General features: G+C 26.9%; 1 protein-coding gene and 1 long non-coding RNA gene across 2 annotated transcripts; one reads left to right on the forward strand and one right to left on the reverse strand.

The window, feature by feature from the left end:
* Nucleotides 1–6,519: 6,519 nt before the first annotated feature.
* Nucleotides 6,520–15,452, forward strand: LOC107163873 (cytochrome P450 4C1-like). Its single transcript, XM_015511479.2, has 11 exons — nucleotides 6,520–7,109; nucleotides 8,280–8,386; nucleotides 8,604–8,694; nucleotides 10,591–10,782; nucleotides 11,603–11,672; nucleotides 11,742–11,868; nucleotides 11,965–12,022; nucleotides 12,106–12,287; nucleotides 13,244–13,412; nucleotides 13,579–13,758; nucleotides 14,844–15,452. Exons 1-11 carry the CDS (start codon nucleotides 6,896–6,898, stop codon nucleotides 15,029–15,031), a joined length of 1,578 nt encoding a protein of 525 aa, XP_015366965.1. The 5' UTR covers nucleotides 6,520–6,895; the 3' UTR covers nucleotides 15,032–15,452.
* Nucleotides 15,453–20,161: 4,709 nt separating this feature from the next.
* On the reverse strand, nucleotides 20,162–21,726 carry LOC149055472 (uncharacterized). Its single transcript, XR_016192000.1, has 3 exons — nucleotides 21,089–21,726; nucleotides 20,853–20,946; nucleotides 20,162–20,391 (listed from the first exon to the last, which is right to left on the reverse strand). It is a non-coding gene; the product is annotated as an uncharacterized LOC149055472 (long non-coding RNA).
* Nucleotides 21,727–22,125: the final 399 nt, after the last annotated feature.

Genomic DNA, 22,125 nt, shown 5'->3' on the forward strand with positions numbered 1-22,125 from the left:
GGCTCGTGAAATCACTTAACGAGATGTCCATGTGTAGAGGGCAGGTGGAGGTCAAAAATGTTCAGACAATAACGACATCAGTCATCCCGTGCATACACCCGTTCAACACACTCCAAACATGCGTCCAGTGATGTTCAGATATTAATAATAATATTATACTCTTCGTATTCCATCGATACGCGCTCGAAACCAAAATCGTCCATTTCCTGAGCACGTGCAGAAACAATCGCTCGTTATTCCATATTATAATATAATATATACACTTCAGGACCCCTCAGATGGTTTAATATCTCCATTCAAAATTCAACTCATCACTACGATCGCATAGGGCTAACAAGTGGATATTATATAATATTCTACTATTTGTATGGCCCGATTTGGCCAAAGGAAAAATGAACAAATATGACAAAAAATATAACAATTATGAATATAGTATGGGGCGCAGTTATATATACGCATTGGTCAATCTTGGTTTTGGTATAGGTAAGTACCTCAGTTCAAAGGCAAATCGGCGTCGGTGAGTCTTGCCTTAATTCAACCGAGAGGGACGACCACCAATGACAAATTGGATGATATAGTACTTAGGTTCTTTTCAAACGTGGCTTAAACTAGTCTCTAAACTTTTCTGATATATCTAAAAATAATGCCTGAAATTTTCGTAAAAATCAGTCGAAGACTTTTCGAGTATACGGTCTACAAACATTCATTCATTTTTATACACATATTCATGTATTATTATTTATTATACATAATATAGTTTCCATAAATGTCTCTTTTATTTTTGTAACCAATGCCAATCCTGTATATAAACAAATAAGTTCGAGATGCAAGAGTGCTAAATTCACGGTTTCTAAACGTATTTCAATAAACAATAAATTCCATGTTAAACGATTTAAAAATAATTATAATAATATCAACAATCGTAACTGTGTACATTAACTATAAGGACAATAAATATATATTTTATCTCAATATCAATACAGGCGTAACCGTATACTGTTGTACTAGCTACAAATTTACTGTAATTTACTGTATATATTGTAATTAATTTACGCTTAACAACTTAATGATGTTAAAATTTTTTTATTATATCAATAAGTTCGATGACCTTGTATGTCTGAGATACTTTAATTAAAAAAAAAAAAAAACTAGCTACTAATAGACTAACATACAAGACATGTTACGTTTTTAAACATAAAAAAAAATCAATTTTCATGATCCAAAACAACATTTCTGCATGAGACGTCCTATAGCAACCTATATAGGTTAAAAAATTGCATTCGAGAAATATCTGTGAAAAATATTGCGAGCCAATTAGATACGGGGTTTCTGGAATTAGCGAGTACTGACAAATGCTCAATCATTTTTATATAATAAAAAGAAAATTATAAGATAACGCTGCAGTCAACAGCGCCGATTTCGTATACAAGTCAGCGTCAGATAGACGGGTACCGATTTAAGACTTAGTCGGCTATCCCCACACAGATGTGTTTATTCATAATAAAACGTATATATTATGCCACGGTAAATTCGTCATCATTTCATGTGATATTTCAATGTGCATATTTCAACGATCCTCACTCAGGTCCTGATTAATTAAAACTAGTGTCATTGTGCAAGATCAAATTCTGAGCATATACCTACTTAATTTAGTAATTAATACTCCCTACAAACAATCCCATCCAGTTCTTTTCAAATAACCCTCGACGGGTAGAATACGATTGCGTATACTTTTGTCCATTTTGGCAACACGATTGCATATGTTTTTCGAATAATTTAAGAATACTTTAAACAAAAATCCAATTGCGTATGAAATTATATGCAATGTTGTCAAATGTATTAATTGCACTATACAGTATATACCAAATAACTACCTAGTTAAATAATTTTGTCTAAACAACAAAATATTTAACAGTAATACCTACTGTTATAATTTTATTAATATGAAATAATGATTAAAAAAATAATAAGTAAAATCTCTGTTTTTGATTTGGTAAAATAATCATTAAAAATAAATTATTTTAGATCTATAAAAGTATAAACTATTACTTTTAAATATTGAATTAAATTTGTATGTATTTTATACTCATAATATTTTGAGTTTCAATAAAGATATTTTTTTGTATTTTTCTTTAATCTCCCATTACCTATTAACTGATTATATAATCTATCTCGTATACATATTTTGTTTCTTTTAATATTTTAATAATAACGTAACAAAATATGTTGCCCGTTAGAGCACGAGCATTATTAAATTATCCGTTATAAATTCTATGAAAACGTTCGGATCTATTTTGGAACTAAAAATTATGCCTTAACAATTTAAAATATATATTATACTTAAATTTCTTACTGATAATTCGTGTTTGATGTTTGAGAACATATTTCTAGAGAAAATGTATATTCCTGTTCAACACGATTTTTTTAATACGTAGTCTTAAATGTGACCATATTTTTCGTTTAGACACGTAGCTATTAGTTCAAGTAAACTATCTTCAACTTTTGGAAGTGAGCTGTATGCAAGAATACAGTTATTTCAACTATGTTCCTGTGGTAACACCACTTTTTTTCATACTTATATCTAAAATTAAAATATTAAATATTATAATTTAATTTAATAACTAAAAAAAATTATTAAAGAATTGTAAAAAAAATATTTATTGTAAAATGCGTAGAATATAAAATCTGATAATTCTTACCTATCTGCTGATTATTCTTAGCCTTTAAAAAAATATTGTTTCCCTTTCACTTTTCTTTAATTACTCGTAAAACACAATATTAAAACTGGATAAATTATCACTGTAAGAAATAAATTGTACAAAATTATTTGCATGAATAGGGAAAAATCATCGAAATGTTAACAATAATAACGATTCTGTAAATCATAAAATCCATACTGAGTAGTAAAAAGTACCTATTAGTATGTATATTGCTATATTTCAATCATTATTGGGAGATACACATAACTCAGCAAGCATTGAATAGTTGATGCTTAGCTGTTTTAATTGGTTTTTTTTAAATCTATACTATTGTTAAAATTTGAAACTTTTATTAATTATGATTTAAAATTTTAAATGAAACCGGAAAATGTGTTCAATGACACAGCCAAATTATATTTTTTGTTTTATTTAGGTCACTTTGCTCAAATATTGTTTCGACATAATAGTAATATTTTATTCTAGTTATAGTTACATGATTTCGTATAAGGTAGATACAGAAAGTTAATATAATTAAAAATATATTATAAAGAAACTATTAAATTAATTATAAAAACCACCACCGTCAATAAATTTTATTGAAGACTTGACGGACGAATAGGTAAGCACATTCAACAGTTTTATTATAAACATTATTTTATAATTTTATTACTTGATTATGAAATTCCCGGGTTTTTTGCATTATTTTTGTTTATTTTATTTTTGTGTTAATAATTATCCATTCAAACAACCAATATTTTCAAAAAATTTTAGCACCATTGAACATAGTTAATCTTAACATTGATGTCTAATTAGTAAAGTGTACATTAAATTCAATAAATTATTGCATAGTTATGTACAAATAATAATTGTTTTTTACTCGAAATTCCCATAGGAAAAAAGACTTGTCAGATGACTAGTATATAAAGTGCTGCAGGATAATACCTACCCGGAACAATTCTGACATTTACTCCTTAGGGTGTACACGAGGTGGCTTTCCTGAGCCTTATTTAGAATTGTAATTGTGTCCAATAGAGGTAAATAGAGTTAAATATTATAGTTATTATTTATTATAACTTAAGTAGGTATAATCATTAATTATCATTGCTCTTATAAGAACAAACCGTCTTTTCTAATTTATATGGAAACTCACTCAAAGTAAATATAATATATATATAATATAAATTGAATTAATTAAACAGTAAATATTTTAATAGTAAAAGCTTATGGTGTATTGTATGTTTACCTGATTATTTGTTTCTTTTTCTTTTTTCTTTTTTGTAAAAACTTAACATAAAATCTTCTATTAAAATTAAAATCAAAATCAAAATATTATATAAGTTGTAATAATTTACTTATATCTTTATAATCAAGTATCCTCTTTAACTCAAACAAATAAAACTTAAGTACTCATTTTGAATATTTTAAATTGCTTTGGTTACAATCTTAAGTATAATAATAAAATATAATCTTAATCAATTTTGTTAAATATAAGTATAAATTTATTTAATCGTCACGATAAATAAATATCTCAAAAAAAATATTCAAATATCGATACAATTATTGAATTATTATGCCGGTATAATTTTTTAATCTTACCAAAATTAAAATAAGTTTTAAATGCTTATTATATATTATAAATAACTTATTATACAAAATACATATACCAATCATATTATAATGCTATAGATGATGCAGTACAGCCGTGGCCAACATTTTATTATTTAAAGCTCGCGAATACATATTAGTTTTTATACAATGTGAGAATTTAATAATTTGCCGAACAAATAGCATCATAAAAGACATCAAAAATATCTTTAAAATATAAACTCAGACAGAGATTTAAAATAAAATTATCTACAACTGACTTAAAAATAAATGGCAAAAATAATTGTTTAAAAATGAATTAGGTTAAATAAAATAAAATGAAAAGAACAACAGAAAAATTGAATAATCCGCAATGTTTCTCAAACGAAGAGACGAATTTGGACTAAATCGCCTTAGAATAGATCATACACCTCCATACATGCGGCTATCTAACTTCAATCAAATACATTATCACAGAATTCTAAGACACACGAAGGACCCAACAAAAATTCGACATATCCGACACCTTCACGTTGCAATGAGCACCAACGTATATTATTTGTATTTGTTTCGGGAAATCGTAATTTTGTTCAAAAAATTTGTTTCGTGTTACGACAAAGCCAAATCTTGTTTTATTTTGAATATTTTTGCATATTTGCAAAATAACCAAATCTTTGGCATGGACAACCCCGGATGAGACTAGTAAGCTAATATTACATAAAAGTTCTGACTTTTAGAAAACAGATCAATATTTACAGTACCATTGATGTTTTGGCTCACCTGACTTTATCTAACTCACTTTAAATAGAAAAACGACAAAAAACCGTATAGATTATTCAAGACGTATATACTAAATTAACCAATATACCTACGTCAGGCACAGATAATTAATAACAATTTTTTAAGCCAGTGTAATCGTGTAATCTTGAAATCAAGCTCTATTAATTAATTGTTCCAAAATATGAATCCTTGAACTTACTCGTAAAAGATTAAATACGTGCGTATATTTCCTATTTTATGTTATGATATGCCAACGAAAATCCTATCGTTTGATATTCTACACATGCGTACGAATATGCGTTTTTAGTGAAGCAGGTATACATATAGGTGTATTAAATTATTTATTTAATTGTTTATTCTAGCATAATGACGAATAATTCAAAAATCGACCTAACTAACCACGGTCCGCGGCCTAAGATCTAAACTTTTTTGACCAAAATCATAATACACTATGATTCACACATACTACCCCTTTTCGATCAAACCAAAACTTTGATATTTTTTTTTAAACATAATGAGTTATAGTTGTTAATCATATATAATATTATATTTAACTAGCTTTCCAGCCTATAGTTACACGACCAAGGATTTATTTTTTTATAAATAATAAATATATACGCCTTATTTCTACCAATTATAACAGTAATATAAAATATAACATAACCTTATCAACCTATAGTACAAAAAATCTCATAAATTTTAAAAACCAGTCATTAAGTAAATATATATTTCAAAAACCATATTTCAAATAACTACATATTATTATTATTTTTTTAAGTTATGAGTATGTTATAGGGAATCAGTAGCTATACCTACTGTAAACCAATATTGTTCTGAAGAGTCCTAACTTAAAACAAGTGACATGCGGTTTTAATAATGTCTGCCACCGATGCCATTTTTGATTCGCGAGAATTATGTTGCACTACGTAGTGTAGCAAGTACATAATAAATAATAATTTAACATTGAAAATATGTCAATAAAATAATGAAAACAACAACATGTGCGTGTTATTCAATAACATTGGGAATTTTGCAGTGCGAATATGTGATTTTGATGAAAAAAATGAATCCATCGATAGCTATAAGTAAAAACACGTATGCCAAAAATAGCAAGCGGATACTTCCTTACACGTCCTAAACAATTTCGTTATCAACTAACCACGGTTATGATATATTACAATATTCACAATAATAATATATAATGTATTATGTGGTATTTCTGGCGCAATCAAATTAAACGCATTTAGGCATTGAAATATTCATATGATTAGGACTAAAGTCAATAACGATATAATATTATAATATAATATGGACAATAACATCATCCTACTTTCGGCCATAATATTATATATTATTATGATTTATATTATCTCCCTCCTCACCACGTGAGACTAGTCGTCCGCATATAATGACTTTGTCGTGGAAATCTGTGTGCACAGTATATATACTACGTGAATCGAAAATACGTAAAGGCACAATGAACACGCGTATTTTGATTTTATCTTTTAAACGATATCCCGTTCGGTGTAATATAATATATTATTATAATAATAATAGTTATATGTGCTGTATATACGGTTTGCGAGTTCACTAGTTATTATCATTAGTCATTACCTTTGTCGACCCACGAGGATATCATCGAACCAACTAAACGGCGCTTACGAAACCGTTTTCTTCAGTGCAAAATAAAAGGATTCGATAAGGTTATTGACTCGAAAAAAATTTTGCCATGTTTGCTGCAGTGCTGTCTGCACAGTATTATTGCAAACGGTCATAAACAAATAGAATTTCAACAGTCGAGTTCCTTTTGAATTTCATACCATCTCGCCAAAATGATCTTCTCCAACGTAATCGGAGCCCTGACGTCGGATTCTAACACGCCTTGGGTGGCGTTGCTATCAATCGTAGTCTTTGGTGTGTACTTTTTATTCTTCGACACATTTTTCGAGAGCAGTGGACGACAGATTTCATTGTTGCCGTCGATGACAAAAAACCAATGGGATTCGTTGATTTTGTCGCTAAAACTTGCCAGTTTTAGGCCTAGAGGTACGTACAGCTAGTATAATATTATAGGTATAGGTAATACACGAATCAGTGATGTTATGACCCTCTATTAATTTTCGTTGTAAAATCATAAAATATCAAAACGATTATTTGATTAAAAATATATACCTATAATTTTATAATTTATTACAATAGCTATAACGTTTTGGGACAGTAAGTACAATAAGTACTCATGACAGTTTTATTCTATACAGAGCAATCCCCTTACAACATTCTCATCCCCATTTTTCTATAATAATAAACATTTTTAAATTCTGAATTTTATAAGTACACATACAATATTTAATAGAAGTACCTTTTTAGTTTTTGATCAGTCACTATGTGTGCGTGATCTACATACTAACTTAAAAAAGTATATTAACTTTTTATTAACTGAGTTAAGTTAGTATATTTATATCCATATTAAATTTTAACTAATCGAGTTAAATTAATGATTTGTTAACTATTAACTTAACTTAAGTTGATTACTTTCATTAATTTTCAGGCAATTGTTTATTATCACTCTTTAAGTAAAAATGTCAAAATTTATCATTTTCAAAAGCTATAATTATCATAGAAAAAATGGGGTTAAGTATATTTTGTGAATACGTATAATATACATAGATGGTAGCTACCACTAAAATCTCACAGCTAGTGCGAGTCTGTCTATAACAGCCAAGCTCGTAAGTCTGTAAATCGTAACAAACGGATAAGAACCAATTTCCTACATTTTTTTTATGAACCGTGAAGCCGAAATAAAAAAAAAAAAAACATTATGTTCTTTGCCTAGATATCTGAGACACGACATATTATATAGATTACTGACTACTGCACTACTGTCATAACATCAAGCGCATCTCTTTATAATGACTTAATTATTAGTAAATGATAATCAATAGTGTGGTTAGATAACAATATGATATTAGGTATATTATGAATTTATAATATTATTAACAATTTTATTTAATGGACATAATGCTCAATGGAACAGTATGTCAATTTATTCAACAATTACACAGTGATAGCAATTACTTCAACGTGGTAAAGAATTTACAACAATATTAAAGAAAAAGAAAAATTATAATTTAATATAACGGGACGGCGTTAGGTTTAAATAAAAACGCGATATAATCGTATTTCGATTAATAATAGATTCCACGATTTATTTTACAGATATTTTGCCGTTTTTCGACACCGTTATCAAAAAGTATGGATCACTGATCCATTTTAAAATCATAGCACGTCATTATATCATCCTAAACGATCCAGACGATATAAAGGTACGTCCGTCATAATAATAACAATATAATATCGGTATATTATAATTTATAAGCAGCGTCCAGATACCTCGGTCACGAATCTAGATCGTGGTAGATAATCAATTTGTATTAAATCAACTAACTAGTTAGTATATGTGAAATATATAGTAATTATTACACATTGTTGAATGTCACATGGGTATATAACAGTAATATATGTATGTACGTCATATTACAGGTACTACTGTCGAGCGTACAACATATTACGAAAGGTCCGGATTACGAGATGCTTGAACCATGGTTGAACAAAGGGCTACTGACCAGCACTGGTACATATATTATTATTATTATTATTATTATTGTTATACGCACACTTCCGTCATAATAATATAGGTAGGTATACTCATTATATGCGCTTAAATCTATCTAGGTAATATACACGGGATTTTTCGGGCGAATGTAATTTGCGCCACATCTAAAAATGTATTTTGGTAATTTGCGCCACTTTTTAAATTTGTTATTTGCGCCAAATAAAATTAAATAAAAGGGAATTATGTAATCTGTGCACTAGAGTACTTAATAAAATTGTAATTTGCGCCACTTATATTATAATAATATAAATAACTCTATGTATATTAAATATGTAAATTATCACCAAGTAATAAAACCTATTATAAAAATCAGTCATATTAAACTCGTAATTATAAATAAATGTAGGTATATGAAAAATCAAACTCCATGCATATTAAACATCTAAATTGTCGTTAATTAATAAAATATATAAAAATCAGTCATAATTATAAATAATTCGACGATATTGAGACGATATGTGACACGCGTCGGACACATCGGTACGTATTATTGTATATCCTATGCAATATCACTAAATTTATCTGCTGGTAATAAAATCTTAAAAATTCCAACTGCTATTAAAGTTGAAAGTGTGGCGCAAATTACATATTCTATTTTGTTTTCTTTAGTGGCGCAAAATACCAAAATTAATTAGTATATGTGGCGCAAAATACATGTTATATTTTTATATTTTGGCGCAAATTACATACGTACTTAAATGTACCTATTCGTGGCGCAAATTACAAGTAATAAAAGTGGTGCAAAATACCATCTCCCGATTTTTCTGTAGAATATCGGTTTGGTAAAACAAAGATTTCAATTTATAATTTATAATTTTTATCAAATATAATAATTATTCGAGTTTGCATAGGATAGTTCGTATTTAATATTTAAGATTTCTAGTGAGTGTATGTATCTGTGGAGTGCTTAGTTTCTGATAGAAAATAATACCAAGTAACTATTTTTTGTAATCTAAACAAAAACTCTAAATACTTAATTACTTTTCAAAATATTCGGGAAAAACGATTTTAGTTATTTGTATTATAAATCATCACATTTTCATGTTTCTACATTAATTCAACCTAGGTATTTCATTAAAAATAAAAAATAAATTTCTTTAATAGCTACAACAATGCTTATAAATTTATCATAAAATTTACTTAGCAATATAGACTAACAGACTAGAATTCAGAATTCTTTAACTTGAATCGTTTTTCGTATGCATAATTTCATAGTGAGTTATCATTTAATTTTAATTTATACATACATTACACTGACTTAGTGAATAACAAGGTAAACACGACACCTACTATCTAGGTGGAAAGCAAAATTACCAACTTCTCCCCCTTTTTTTAAACATAGATTCGGATTTATGTTGTTACTCACAGAAAGATACGCCAATACAATGCCACGTGGTTAAAAATTACAAACCGTTCGGAAAATTACTTTAATTTAACATACCTTGAAATAACTTTAAGATTAATTTAATTTACCTAGTTATTCATCAGAATAAATTGAATTAGTTATTTTTTCAAACTCTCAATGTTGTAATTACATGGTATTAAAATAATAGTCGCGATATTTTGATTTTACAATTTATTTCATACAATATATTGAAATTTAATTCGTACCTAATAAATATTACGATTTAAGACAACAAGCTAATTTATGAAACCATTTATTTAAATTTATTTAAATATTTTAAAGAATTCCTGAAAAATCACTTATACTATTTCAATAAACATAATATAGAATAGAAACACTAACTGAATTTTTGTTAACATCTGAGACATTATTTATGATGAACATTACTAAAAAAATGTATACCAAAAATTCGTGCCATGTAATAAATAGTTATTGAAATCGTTTTACAGATCATAAGTGGCATTCAAGGAGGAAACTGTTGACCAATACGTTTCATTTTAAAATATTAGAAACTTACATGCCGTCGCTTAATCATCACTCCCGTTCGTTGATCAAAAATCTCATAAACGCGTCAGACAATGGGAAATCCATAGCAGATATCGACTCCCATGTAACTCTCTGTGCTTTGGACATTGTATGCGGTGAGTAATCATTTTTTTGAATTTCTTTCATGATTTCGTGACACCAACTATTGACTAACCATAAAATTCTGAATTTTAATAAAAAAAAAAAATAATGTAATTCTAAAGCATAATGAGTAATAATACAGGATGATTCATGTAGCGTAAAACACTCATTATTTCCAAAAGTGTAAATGTTTTTGAAAATATAATTTTACATAGCTTCAAGTCGTTTACAAAACCATGTTATTATAAAAAAATTATATTCTAAACATTTTTTTATCCATATAATATTTTAAGTTTTTTACTTTTTTGAATGACAACATGTAGTTTTAATTTGGTATTCCAAAACAGAATATTTTTCTAAGTATTTCGATACGTAAAAATTGAATTTAGGGCAAGTAGTTTATGAGTTATAAATATTTAAAGTTTTGATGAGCGGAGTATAGGACAAATATGTCGCGGGGTAACCCCGTACCATATACTCTACTCCGCTCATCTAAACTTTAAATACCTATATCTCGTAAACCACTTGCTCTAAATTCAATTTTTATACATCAAATTACTTAGAAAAATATTCTGTTTTGGAATATCAAATTAAAACTACATGTTGTCATTCAAAAAAGTAAAATACTTAAAAGATTATAGGGATAAAAATATGTTAAAAATATAATTTTTTAATAAAAACGTTGTTTTGTAAACGACTCGAAGCTATGTAAAATTATATTTTCAAAAACATTTACGCTTTTTGAAATAATGAGTGTTTTACGCTTCATTAATCACTCAATAATGCTATAATACTTTTGTTTTTTTCATGCGTGATAAATGTATAATCGTACAGAAACAATTATGGGTGTAAATTTGCGAAGTCAAGAGGGTAAATCGATGGATTACGTCAAAGCAATCAAAAAGTAATTACAATTTGACATATTTGTCACGTTAAGAGTTTAATTTCAATTCTCGTTATATGTTTTCTACAGTGTCAGTCAGATACTCATCAGGCGTATTTTTACATTTTGGTATTGGAACGAAATAGTTTTCAACCTTAGTAGCATCAGCAGAGATTTTCGTAAATCATTAAAGTTGTTACACGATTTTACCGAAAATGTAACCACCATATATATATTATTTTTACATACAATTATTTATATTTTAATATGGCCGTTTATACGGTAAATTTTTTTATATGTATATACAATTTAGGTCATTCAGGAGAAACGAAAAATATTAGAAGCAGAACAAAAAAAATCCAATGAAAGCGGTAAGACCGAGATATTATAGAAATTATTAGTAAGTCGATATTTTGTGTTGCATTAGTGATCGAATTTTGATCATTGCTTGCAGAAAAGAAACGGATATATTCGTTTTTGGACCTTCTTGTCGGTGTTTCCAAAGAAAACCCTGATGTTGTTACTGATAAAGATATACGAGAAGAAGTGGACACGTTTCTTTTCGAAGGTCACGATACGTCTTCAATAGCCATTACCATGGCTATAATTCATTTGGGGCTCGATCAAAACATACAAGTAAATAAAATTACTACTCAACAATATTTTCAAAATATTCCATGTCGTCTTCAACATTATAAGCCATAAATCACTAGTTATTTCAAAAACTATTAACGTTTTAAATAATATTTTTGTATCTAACACTAAATCGTTAAAAACAATATTTTTTATTGTTTTTTTTTTTTATTCTAAATTGTTATATTTTTTGGTGTACTTCAAACGGACGACCAGTTTATGAGTTTAAAATATTTTAAGTTTTGATGAGCAAAGTGGAATAGTGGTACAGAAATACAACAAAAAATGTTGGTTCGCTATATTTTAGTGGTCTAAACTTCTGATGCAGATAACTTATAAAGTTATAATTAACAAACTACTTAACTACCTAACCTCCGAATATTGATTTTTATAGATCTAAATCGGAAGTACTTAATTTTAAAATGCTATAATTCAAAAGAGTAAAAAAAACTTATGAAATTTTAAAAAATTTTGTTTTATAACGACTAAAAATAACTCAGTCATTATAATATAATATACAATATATAATTTTTAATTGAATATAATATAATTAATATATAACTTTTATAATAAAAGAAATATTTTTAAAATCTTTAGTATTTTCTGTAATAATGAATAACTTACACTAAATGAATAACTCCGTTTGATATATGTTTTCTAATTTTCATCATAAAATCTATTAATAGGTAGGTATAATGCTTGGTTTACAATTCGGAATTCGTTATTTTTACTAATTTTTATACGAAAAAATGAATGTTCTAATAGATTTCTTCGCAATAAGTGACCAAATAACAGTTTGAAATCTATAATTTTACTGTACGTTATTCGTTTTTTTTTAATCGTACGCTAAAAGTCGACACCGATAGTCATTATTGCGCATTTATGCTTATGACAGCCGTAATTTTTTTCCGCATGCGAACAACTTATTTATTTTTAATTCAATTTTTGATGTCAAACAGAATTTGGTCAGAGACGAGCTTTGTGAAATATTCGGCGACAGCGACCGGGACGCAACAATGGAAGACCTCAAAGCGATGACAAATTTAGAAAGAGTGATAAAAGAGACAATGAGACTTTATCCGAGCGTGACGGGTATCACGAGAACCCTCAAAGAGCCGCTCCGGCTCGGTATGTGTACAATATTATTATGTATAATTTAGCTCAAAGAGTTTATCTTTTAATTACATTCGTTACGCGCTAAAAACGATTTAAATGAGTCGCGCTATAAATACTGTTATACTATTACTGTTCACGTAATACGATAAATAATTTTGTAATAATTGAAATGTTTCAGACAAGTATACGATACCTTCAAAATCGGTGATGGCCGTCATTCCTCATTTGTTGCACCGTGACGAAAACATTTATCCCAATCCGGAAAAGTTCGATCCCGATCGGTTTTTGCCCGAACAATGCATCGGACGCCATCCTTACGCGTACATACCGTTCAGCGCCGGCCCAAGAAATTGCATAGGTAAGAACCATAGACTATAACGGTTGTAAAGTTCGTGTTAAGGGTTGCCAACTTTAAATTTGAACAATACCGGACCACGGGTACCGGGAAAAAAAATTTAAAGGATTTTGCTTTCCATGAATTGTTATACCCAGATACTACTTATACTTACCGCCAATATACACCAATTATAGGTACCTGCATGTATTATAGTACATCATAATAATATAATATTATATTATAATAAATTATACAAGTCTGAAGTAATGATTTTATACGATTTATTATAACAAAGATAACTGATAACCAATTTCATGAAAACAATAAAATGTTACTATATTTATATCGATCTTTCGTCAAGTTTCTCGATCGAATGGAAATATCGGATTTTTGTAGGTAGTTGCTAGGTTTATACCATCGGAATCCGCATTTTTAAGTCTGTAGAAGTGAAATGGTAAAACCCTATTATATGCTAGAGAAACTGTTTCGCGCCACAATCTAAAAATAAAGCATTTTTCTACTAATTCATTACAGGCTAAAGTAATAGTTAATAATCAAGGCTAAGATTGTATAGGATTTTTGTTGATATCTATTAAAGGTATACGTGATGTATAAAGTTCAAAGAATCCGATTTAGATGTTAAACCATGGATCGTAAAATTTGAAATTATATTTTGCACTTTTATTCACATTATTCTGACTTGTTTAGTTTCAACTTGAAAGGGCATTCTTCAATATTTGTATTTAATTTTAGATTCTAAATGGAGCGACAAATGTTTTAATTTTACAATAATGTATGATTTTTTTTCATTTTTTGTGTCTGTATACCTACACGATAGCTAAGCAATCATAATATTGCCTCGATTTTCAATTCCAGTGAGAAAATGAATCTAGATAATGCATTCAGGTGGTCAAAATTCTCGTTTTTAGATAATTAAAAATATATAACATAATATATTATATAATAATATCATAGCTTTTCAATAGTGGGAGAATATCTTAACATGCGAACGAATTTCGACAAATCGTATATAAAACACAACGCTTGTTGATTTCTAAATATAATCCGTTTCGAGTAAGTTATTAATTTGCAATAATGAATTACAGGCCAAAAGTTTGCCATGTACCAGATGAAAACAGTATTGTCCACGATCTTGAGGTATACAATTGTAGAGACGTTGGGGACGAAAGAGAGCATCATCATCAGCACGCAGTTGATAATGAGAGCGGATTACTTGCCAAACGTAAAAATAACACCAATCTCTAACTCGAAATTCACACGTCGTATATTATAATAATATATGACATATTATATATATAAGTATATATATATTACATTATTATATTATTTATATATATTATATATATTCAAGGTCCCTACCCGTCAAAACCGTTCTAGTGTTCCTTTTCATGTCCCTATATGTCCGAGCAATTATATGAAAAATGAGCCTATTAGGCGTTTAATGGTAATGGCCAATGAGGATCCCTCTATAATTCTTTAATTTTACTATTTGTTAATATTTTTCGTTTTTTAATATTAATCTGCTTAATGACTTAAATCTAATAAACCTTATATATCTATCATTATTTGTAATTAAACTTTATACTCTGTTGTGAATGTTATTGTAATTATGTAATTTGTATTTTGTATACATTTTTAAAAGTGTTTCAAACCCATTTATTATTATAAAATTAAATAAAAACAATATATTATTATATTAGTTAACTATAAGTAATTTCATAATAAATTAATCTAAGTGTAAATATCGTGTACACTATACATATTTCGCATGTAAAGCAATATATTTTTCGTTTTTAATAATATTATAGGTAATAATCCACATAGGTTAATCTATGCGTGGGTTTGTTTCACACCAAATATTATATTAGATAATAATTATAGCCACGAAAAGTATTTTCTTCTAAATTAGATAAACAATTGGTTGTGTGAAACGAATATAATCCTGCAAGACTGTTTTTCTAAATTGGCTATCGTTAATATTGCAAGAGATGTTGTCAATTCATCATAAAAAATGTCCACAAAAAACCTAACATAACCAAACTAGCAATTTTATAGGAAGTATTTAAAAAAAAATAATTCATCTGACATTGCTGTGAATTTCAGTTTTTTAGAACATAAATAAAACAACAGGAAACTCAAATGATGCCCTTGTCAGAAAGCTTATGCTTTGTTGTAGAAACACAAAATAAATCAGATAAAGCACTAAAACAAAAAGGAAATTTAAGTTAGCTAAAATCTTCATATGTATCCAGTAAAAATTATGAATTTAAAAATATGAAAATAATTAAAAGCATACATGTAAAACTAAAACCCACCGAATCATTGGACATTGAAATCACACTAATTGACAGTTGTGAAATGTATATAGGTACCAAAAATATTATGAAATATGCCCATCACATAAATCAATGTGAAACGTTTGAAAAATATTGAGTAAAAAACATTTTTTGACCAAATCGTCGCCACTTTACATTTCAAATCTAAAAAAAAAAAAATGGAAATTCACATCGTTTCAAGAATTAATAATATAAATACACAAAGTACATAATTACCTATACAATATACATAACATACATACTTTTTTCCAAATCCAATTATTTTTATAATTTATATTAATTTTATTTATAATTAATGTAAATAATATTCCATGATAATAATTTGACAAGAAAACTATATTTTGTTTTTGTTTTTTTTTTTTTAATATGTTTTACTATCATCATTGAGCATCTTCGATTTATATTTCTTAATATAAAATTTATATTTATTATGAATGAATACAAATTTTAAATAACATTAGGTAATGTGATTTAAATCAATGAAAATATAAAATTTTGTTATAAATATTATAATATGATAAGCTATTATATTAATTATATTCGTAATATTAACATTTACCGCCATTTACTGTTTCATTAGACTATTCAATATACAATGTGATAATGGTATGTGTGTTAGGTAGTATACCATTGCCCCTTTGATATCATATTACGTTTATTATAAGTACGTCTTATACTCTTATTGTCGTTTATTCAGAACATCAGAACCATCATGGCCAATATCAAAAAATTATAATTTTTATTTAATATCAATAATTAATGTTTAAATACGTTTTCATCATAGCCTGAGTATATTTTGATAACTCGTTCAATTAAATTTTGTCCTCAACGATATCACAACATATATTTATAAAAATAGTGTAGCCACTAACAAAAATATAGTATGAAAATAACCAATTTTTAGTAATTTATACATAATAATTAGAAAATAAATATCATGTTGAAATGACCAATACGTTTAATGATGATTCTTGATGATAAATATCTTCTAAGGTTGATTTACAATGTTTAAATCATATTTCATAAAAAAAAATTTTATTGGATTTGCGATTAGCATTAAAATTTAATAATAACGATAGTTTTTCAATAAATTATAGTTTTTGGACATCTAATTTTGTAAAATTTCAATGTTGACCGATGGCCGATGGCCAACAAAAACTGGATGAGTTATGCATCATCAAGGAAAATCTCACGAACCTTAAACAAAAATGTGTTTTATGAAAATATAACTTTTCAGAAAGTAGTACCTAATACACGATTTAGAGTCAATAATTCAGTGGAGTACTAAATTTCAACATTCCTAACAACAAATGGTACTTTCATTCTATACTGCAAGGTTGGAAACACTAAGAATATTGGCCTCGATGGTTTTCAAATTGCATTATAGTAAGTAATACTATACGTACACAGTTGTTAATGTTGTTACTGACTAATAACTATGCATTATAAGTATTAAAATGCATGAAATGTAAAAATATACACTATTTAAACCTATACAAATTATCAAACAAATGTACACAATTTAGCTATTATACAACATCAATAAATAGGTACTAATAAGTGCTATATTATTATTAATATAGATTATTAGGTATTTAGGTACCCTAGGTCTATAGGTAGTTAAGAACATATTACGCACCTAAGTACTGTTGATATGCTAATCATTTTGTTTACTTGATAGGTACGTAGTAAGTTTCCCTACTTATAATAAGAAAAGTATTTTTGTTATTATCAGTAAACAACAATATTTCGTAATAGTTGAATAATAGTTGTATATTATGCAGAATGTTGTTGATTCATTTTACGATATTAAACTGCTAGACCAGTATATTGAATAATATTTTTTGAATTTAAAAACTTCTCTTCGCGTATAATATTACTAATATTAGTATATAACAATTAACAGTAGAAAGAATAAATGTCTAAAGTATTAAAAATAAATTGTTTACTATTTTAAACCGGATTTAAGGTCACCACACACTGCAGCGGTAGCGGTGGCGATGGAGGTGGCGGCGAAATGAAGCCGGACTCAATTTTACCGCCACCGCGGCGGCACCGCCAAGACAAAAGAATTTTACTGCCACTGTTGCAGTGTGTGGCAACCTTTAAACTGCTTTGAAGAACATCAACAAATATTATCAAACATTAACTGTGAACTACTATTGTGTTTAGTATTTATTTATTATGTTCCAGTTTAATTTAATAAAAAAAATTCTAAAAAATAAACTACTCGACTTAGATAAATATTTTTACCATCAAAATTGTTCTTATAATCAGATTCACAAATAGATTATTTTGAATTGATCCAAATATTAATTATTAAATTTAAATTTTTTTACATTCAGTACCACAAAATAAACATAAAAAATGTAAAGTATTCTATGACAAATATAAAACCCGAAACTAAATTACTCAATTTATTTTAGGTCGTATCGTTTTTTTTTTTTTTTATGGCAACAAATGTTTTAAGAAAAAACTAAACTGGAAGATGTGCTGGAAAACAGAGTTTTCCTTTAATTTATCTGATGGATGGGTTTTATTTCGAAAACCACTTCCTAATAATAATATTATATTATATTATATTATCGAATGATACTTGGACGTGTTTCTGCCATGTTACCCCGTCCGAGGGGCAAATATTATAACCAACTTGGTTTCCTCTAGAGATTCATATAATTTATATTTAAATAAAATCATTGAAATGCAATATCGTTGTTGTATTATTATGCGCCATAGTACAACTTGTACAACCCGTAATCTAATACAAAATTAAAAATATTAATTGATAAAATTCAACAAAAATAATATAGGTTATAATGTTATATACAGATAAAAATATATATATATTACATTGTTGCCTATCAAAAACCTACACTCTAAATATATATATATATATATATATATATATGAGGAATATATGAAATCGTTTGATCAAAAATAAAAGCAAATAAATTACGATATGATTCTGAACACGTTGTATAGATTGTATTAGGTGTGTGTACTATTATAAATTATTAATAGAATAACCGATAAATTTTTCACTACTCGTTTTTAATTATTTAATATTGTAATAATTAATGTACCATAACGTTAATGGTTTGAATCTTAAAATAAATAAGTTATTAAGAAAAATTATTTACGAACTCCTATCTTAACAGAGTTGAAAATGAACACGATAAGTGAGTTTAAAAGTATTATTAAAATAAATCATTTTAATCAAAAACGACTCGAGGCCAAAATGATTTTATTCAAAAGAATGTTCCCTTATAATTGTCACCTACTTTTAGGATAAACTAAATAAAATATTTACGATATAAATTGTGTTTAAATTTCGATCTAATTTTGGAATGTTAACAAAATTTTAGATTCTGAAAGAAGCGATGAATAAATGGATACTTGAGTATAATTTTTGGTAGCAAAATGGATTTTGTTGGTACATTGGTGAGTCAAAAGTAAAAAATTACTAGTATTTTTCAAAAAAATTAAGAAAAATCGATAATTTGTATACACAAACGCAGTTTTAGACAAAATCTAAAGAAAAGATTAACCGTAAATTCTTGACATTTTCACATAATGTTAATTTTAGTAATTCCTTTATACATGACATTACACATACATATTTAACAATGTATTTTATGTTTAACAGTTTTATTTCTTTTTTATAAAAATGTCGATGAAAAAATGTTCACTCCACCCAAAACGTTAAAAATTTAATACCAGGTCCTCGAAAAGTTTCTATTACTTAAAGCTATTTTAAAGAATTAAATATACATAAACACAGCGTTTTTTTAAGCATTTGAAGTTCAAATTTCAACGAAAAGCAGATATTTAAACGAAGAATAAAGATTTTAGTTATATTGACGCTCTCAAAAATATTACAACAATATTGTCAACTTGAATTTTATATTCTTTTAATTTGTTTTACACAGTATGATATTTTCAAATAAAATGTTTTCAGCAAAAATTAAATCAACCAACTATATTACCAATGGAAAAATAAATTAATAAGCTGATAGGCCGTCATTGCTATGAGAATCGTTTTTTATAATATACAAATTATGCAATGATTCATCGTTGAATTCAAATTTTACACATATATTTAATTTGAATTACATGAATTACAATGACAATGTCCACACGAGACCTACTTGCAATACAACAAAGCGGTTACCTACTTCGATTACCCCTTCTTTTTCAATGATGGTTTTGAATGATTATATCATTATGCATGGTTAGGTCAATGACCGGAGTAAAACAAATGCTCGAACTTAACATCCGTCAACCAAACATCCAGAATCTAAAATATAGAACAATTATTTAAAACAAATAGACATAGTTTAAAGACTAATGCCTAACGGTTATATATTATTTTGGAGAGGTATCCAATATTGTTTCATCGGAGTAAATTATTTGAACAAGATAATTATTGTTTTCCGTAAACCGTAAATATTATTCGTGTTATTATATTCTCTTACGACCGTTTGTTCATTCAACATGGTGTTTAAACACGATCAAATTATTTTTAATGATTATACATATACCTAATGCAAATATGTGATATTAGAAAATTAGATTTGTTTAGATTTATTGCCATACAATTATTAATTATTATCAAATCGTGAATTTATTAATTCGATTGATTTGCTAAGTAATTTAAATAATAATTCATTTGGATTTTGTCAACAATAATTTTTCCTCAATATTTAAATTATTTAAATTATAAAATATATAAATATACATTTAATAATATGTACTTACCCTGAACCAATTGTGACCTTTACTATTGTGTAGATTCATATAGTAATAATTATTATTTTATTTTTGATGATTAATAATTATTCATCATAACACGCTATAATAATAATAATTATAACATTTATATTTAAACTTGCAAGATATATTTATAATATATAATATATAATATAAAATATAATTTGTGGTTATTGAGCAACATAAAATAATAGATCAGTTTAAAACGATAATAACATAGGTACCTGTACATATGTATTATTATGACATTGTCGTATTGGTGACGAAACTTCATTTACGCCGCTAATCTTAATGAAAATACAAATATGGTAATAGTATTATAGTAATAAGTAAAAAACAGAATATGATATAAATTAGTGTGCTTCAAAAATAGAATAGAATTTAATAACGATGAGACAGGAAAGGTTACAGTTTAGAAACCACTGGTGTACGATAGCAAAAATGAAAACATCACATTATACCTAGGTATACTTAAGGTTTATGCTACTTTTTGATTGCTGTTCTTGTGCACATGTGCAATGTAACGATAGATAATTAATTTTTATAAAATAATATGATGAAACACAATAATTTTTAAGTAACACTATTGGTGGAGGCATTTTAAATATATGTTTACTGCGCATAAACCTGAAAGGACATATTGTGAGTAAAAAAATAACTTATTATATACCTACCATTCTGAAATTGATGATTTACAAAACAGACGTATAACATAAAGTTTCGTGCTTAAATAAACGCAGTGATATCAGTTCAAAATATATCTATTAAAAAAATTTAATATATTTACATCAAAATGTGTTTTTTTAAACCTAACTATTGTGATATTTTAAAACTTTTTATCATTATATAGTATTTGATTAAATTATTTAACAATTAGTATTGTAAGGTTAATAGTTTTTTGAATTTTTTACAAAATTTAGACATAGAACTATAGAAGTAAAAACATATAGATATTCGTTTTTTTTTGTATATTTTATGTTTTAAATAATTGTAATAGATAAGCGATCAAAAAAATATCGTTTCAGAACACAAAACACTTTATAGATTATAACTATAACTAACTTTAAAATTCATAATTTCACTTATACCTACCATACAAACTCTTACCTACTTTGTTATATTATTATTATGTTTCGTTAAAAACAATCGCTGTTTACAATTACATATACTGACGGCAACACGACATACGTTTAATAATATAGTAATAATATGCAATATTTGGCTTTATTTTTTAATTTAATTTAATTTGTACTCTACTACT

Source organism: Diuraphis noxia, unplaced genomic scaffold (genome assembly GCF_037042655.1).
Source record: "Diuraphis noxia isolate RWA-SAM2 unplaced genomic scaffold, SU_Dnox_SAM2 contig0005, whole genome shotgun sequence".
Taxonomy (NCBI): domain Eukaryota; kingdom Metazoa; phylum Arthropoda; class Insecta; order Hemiptera; family Aphididae; genus Diuraphis; species Diuraphis noxia.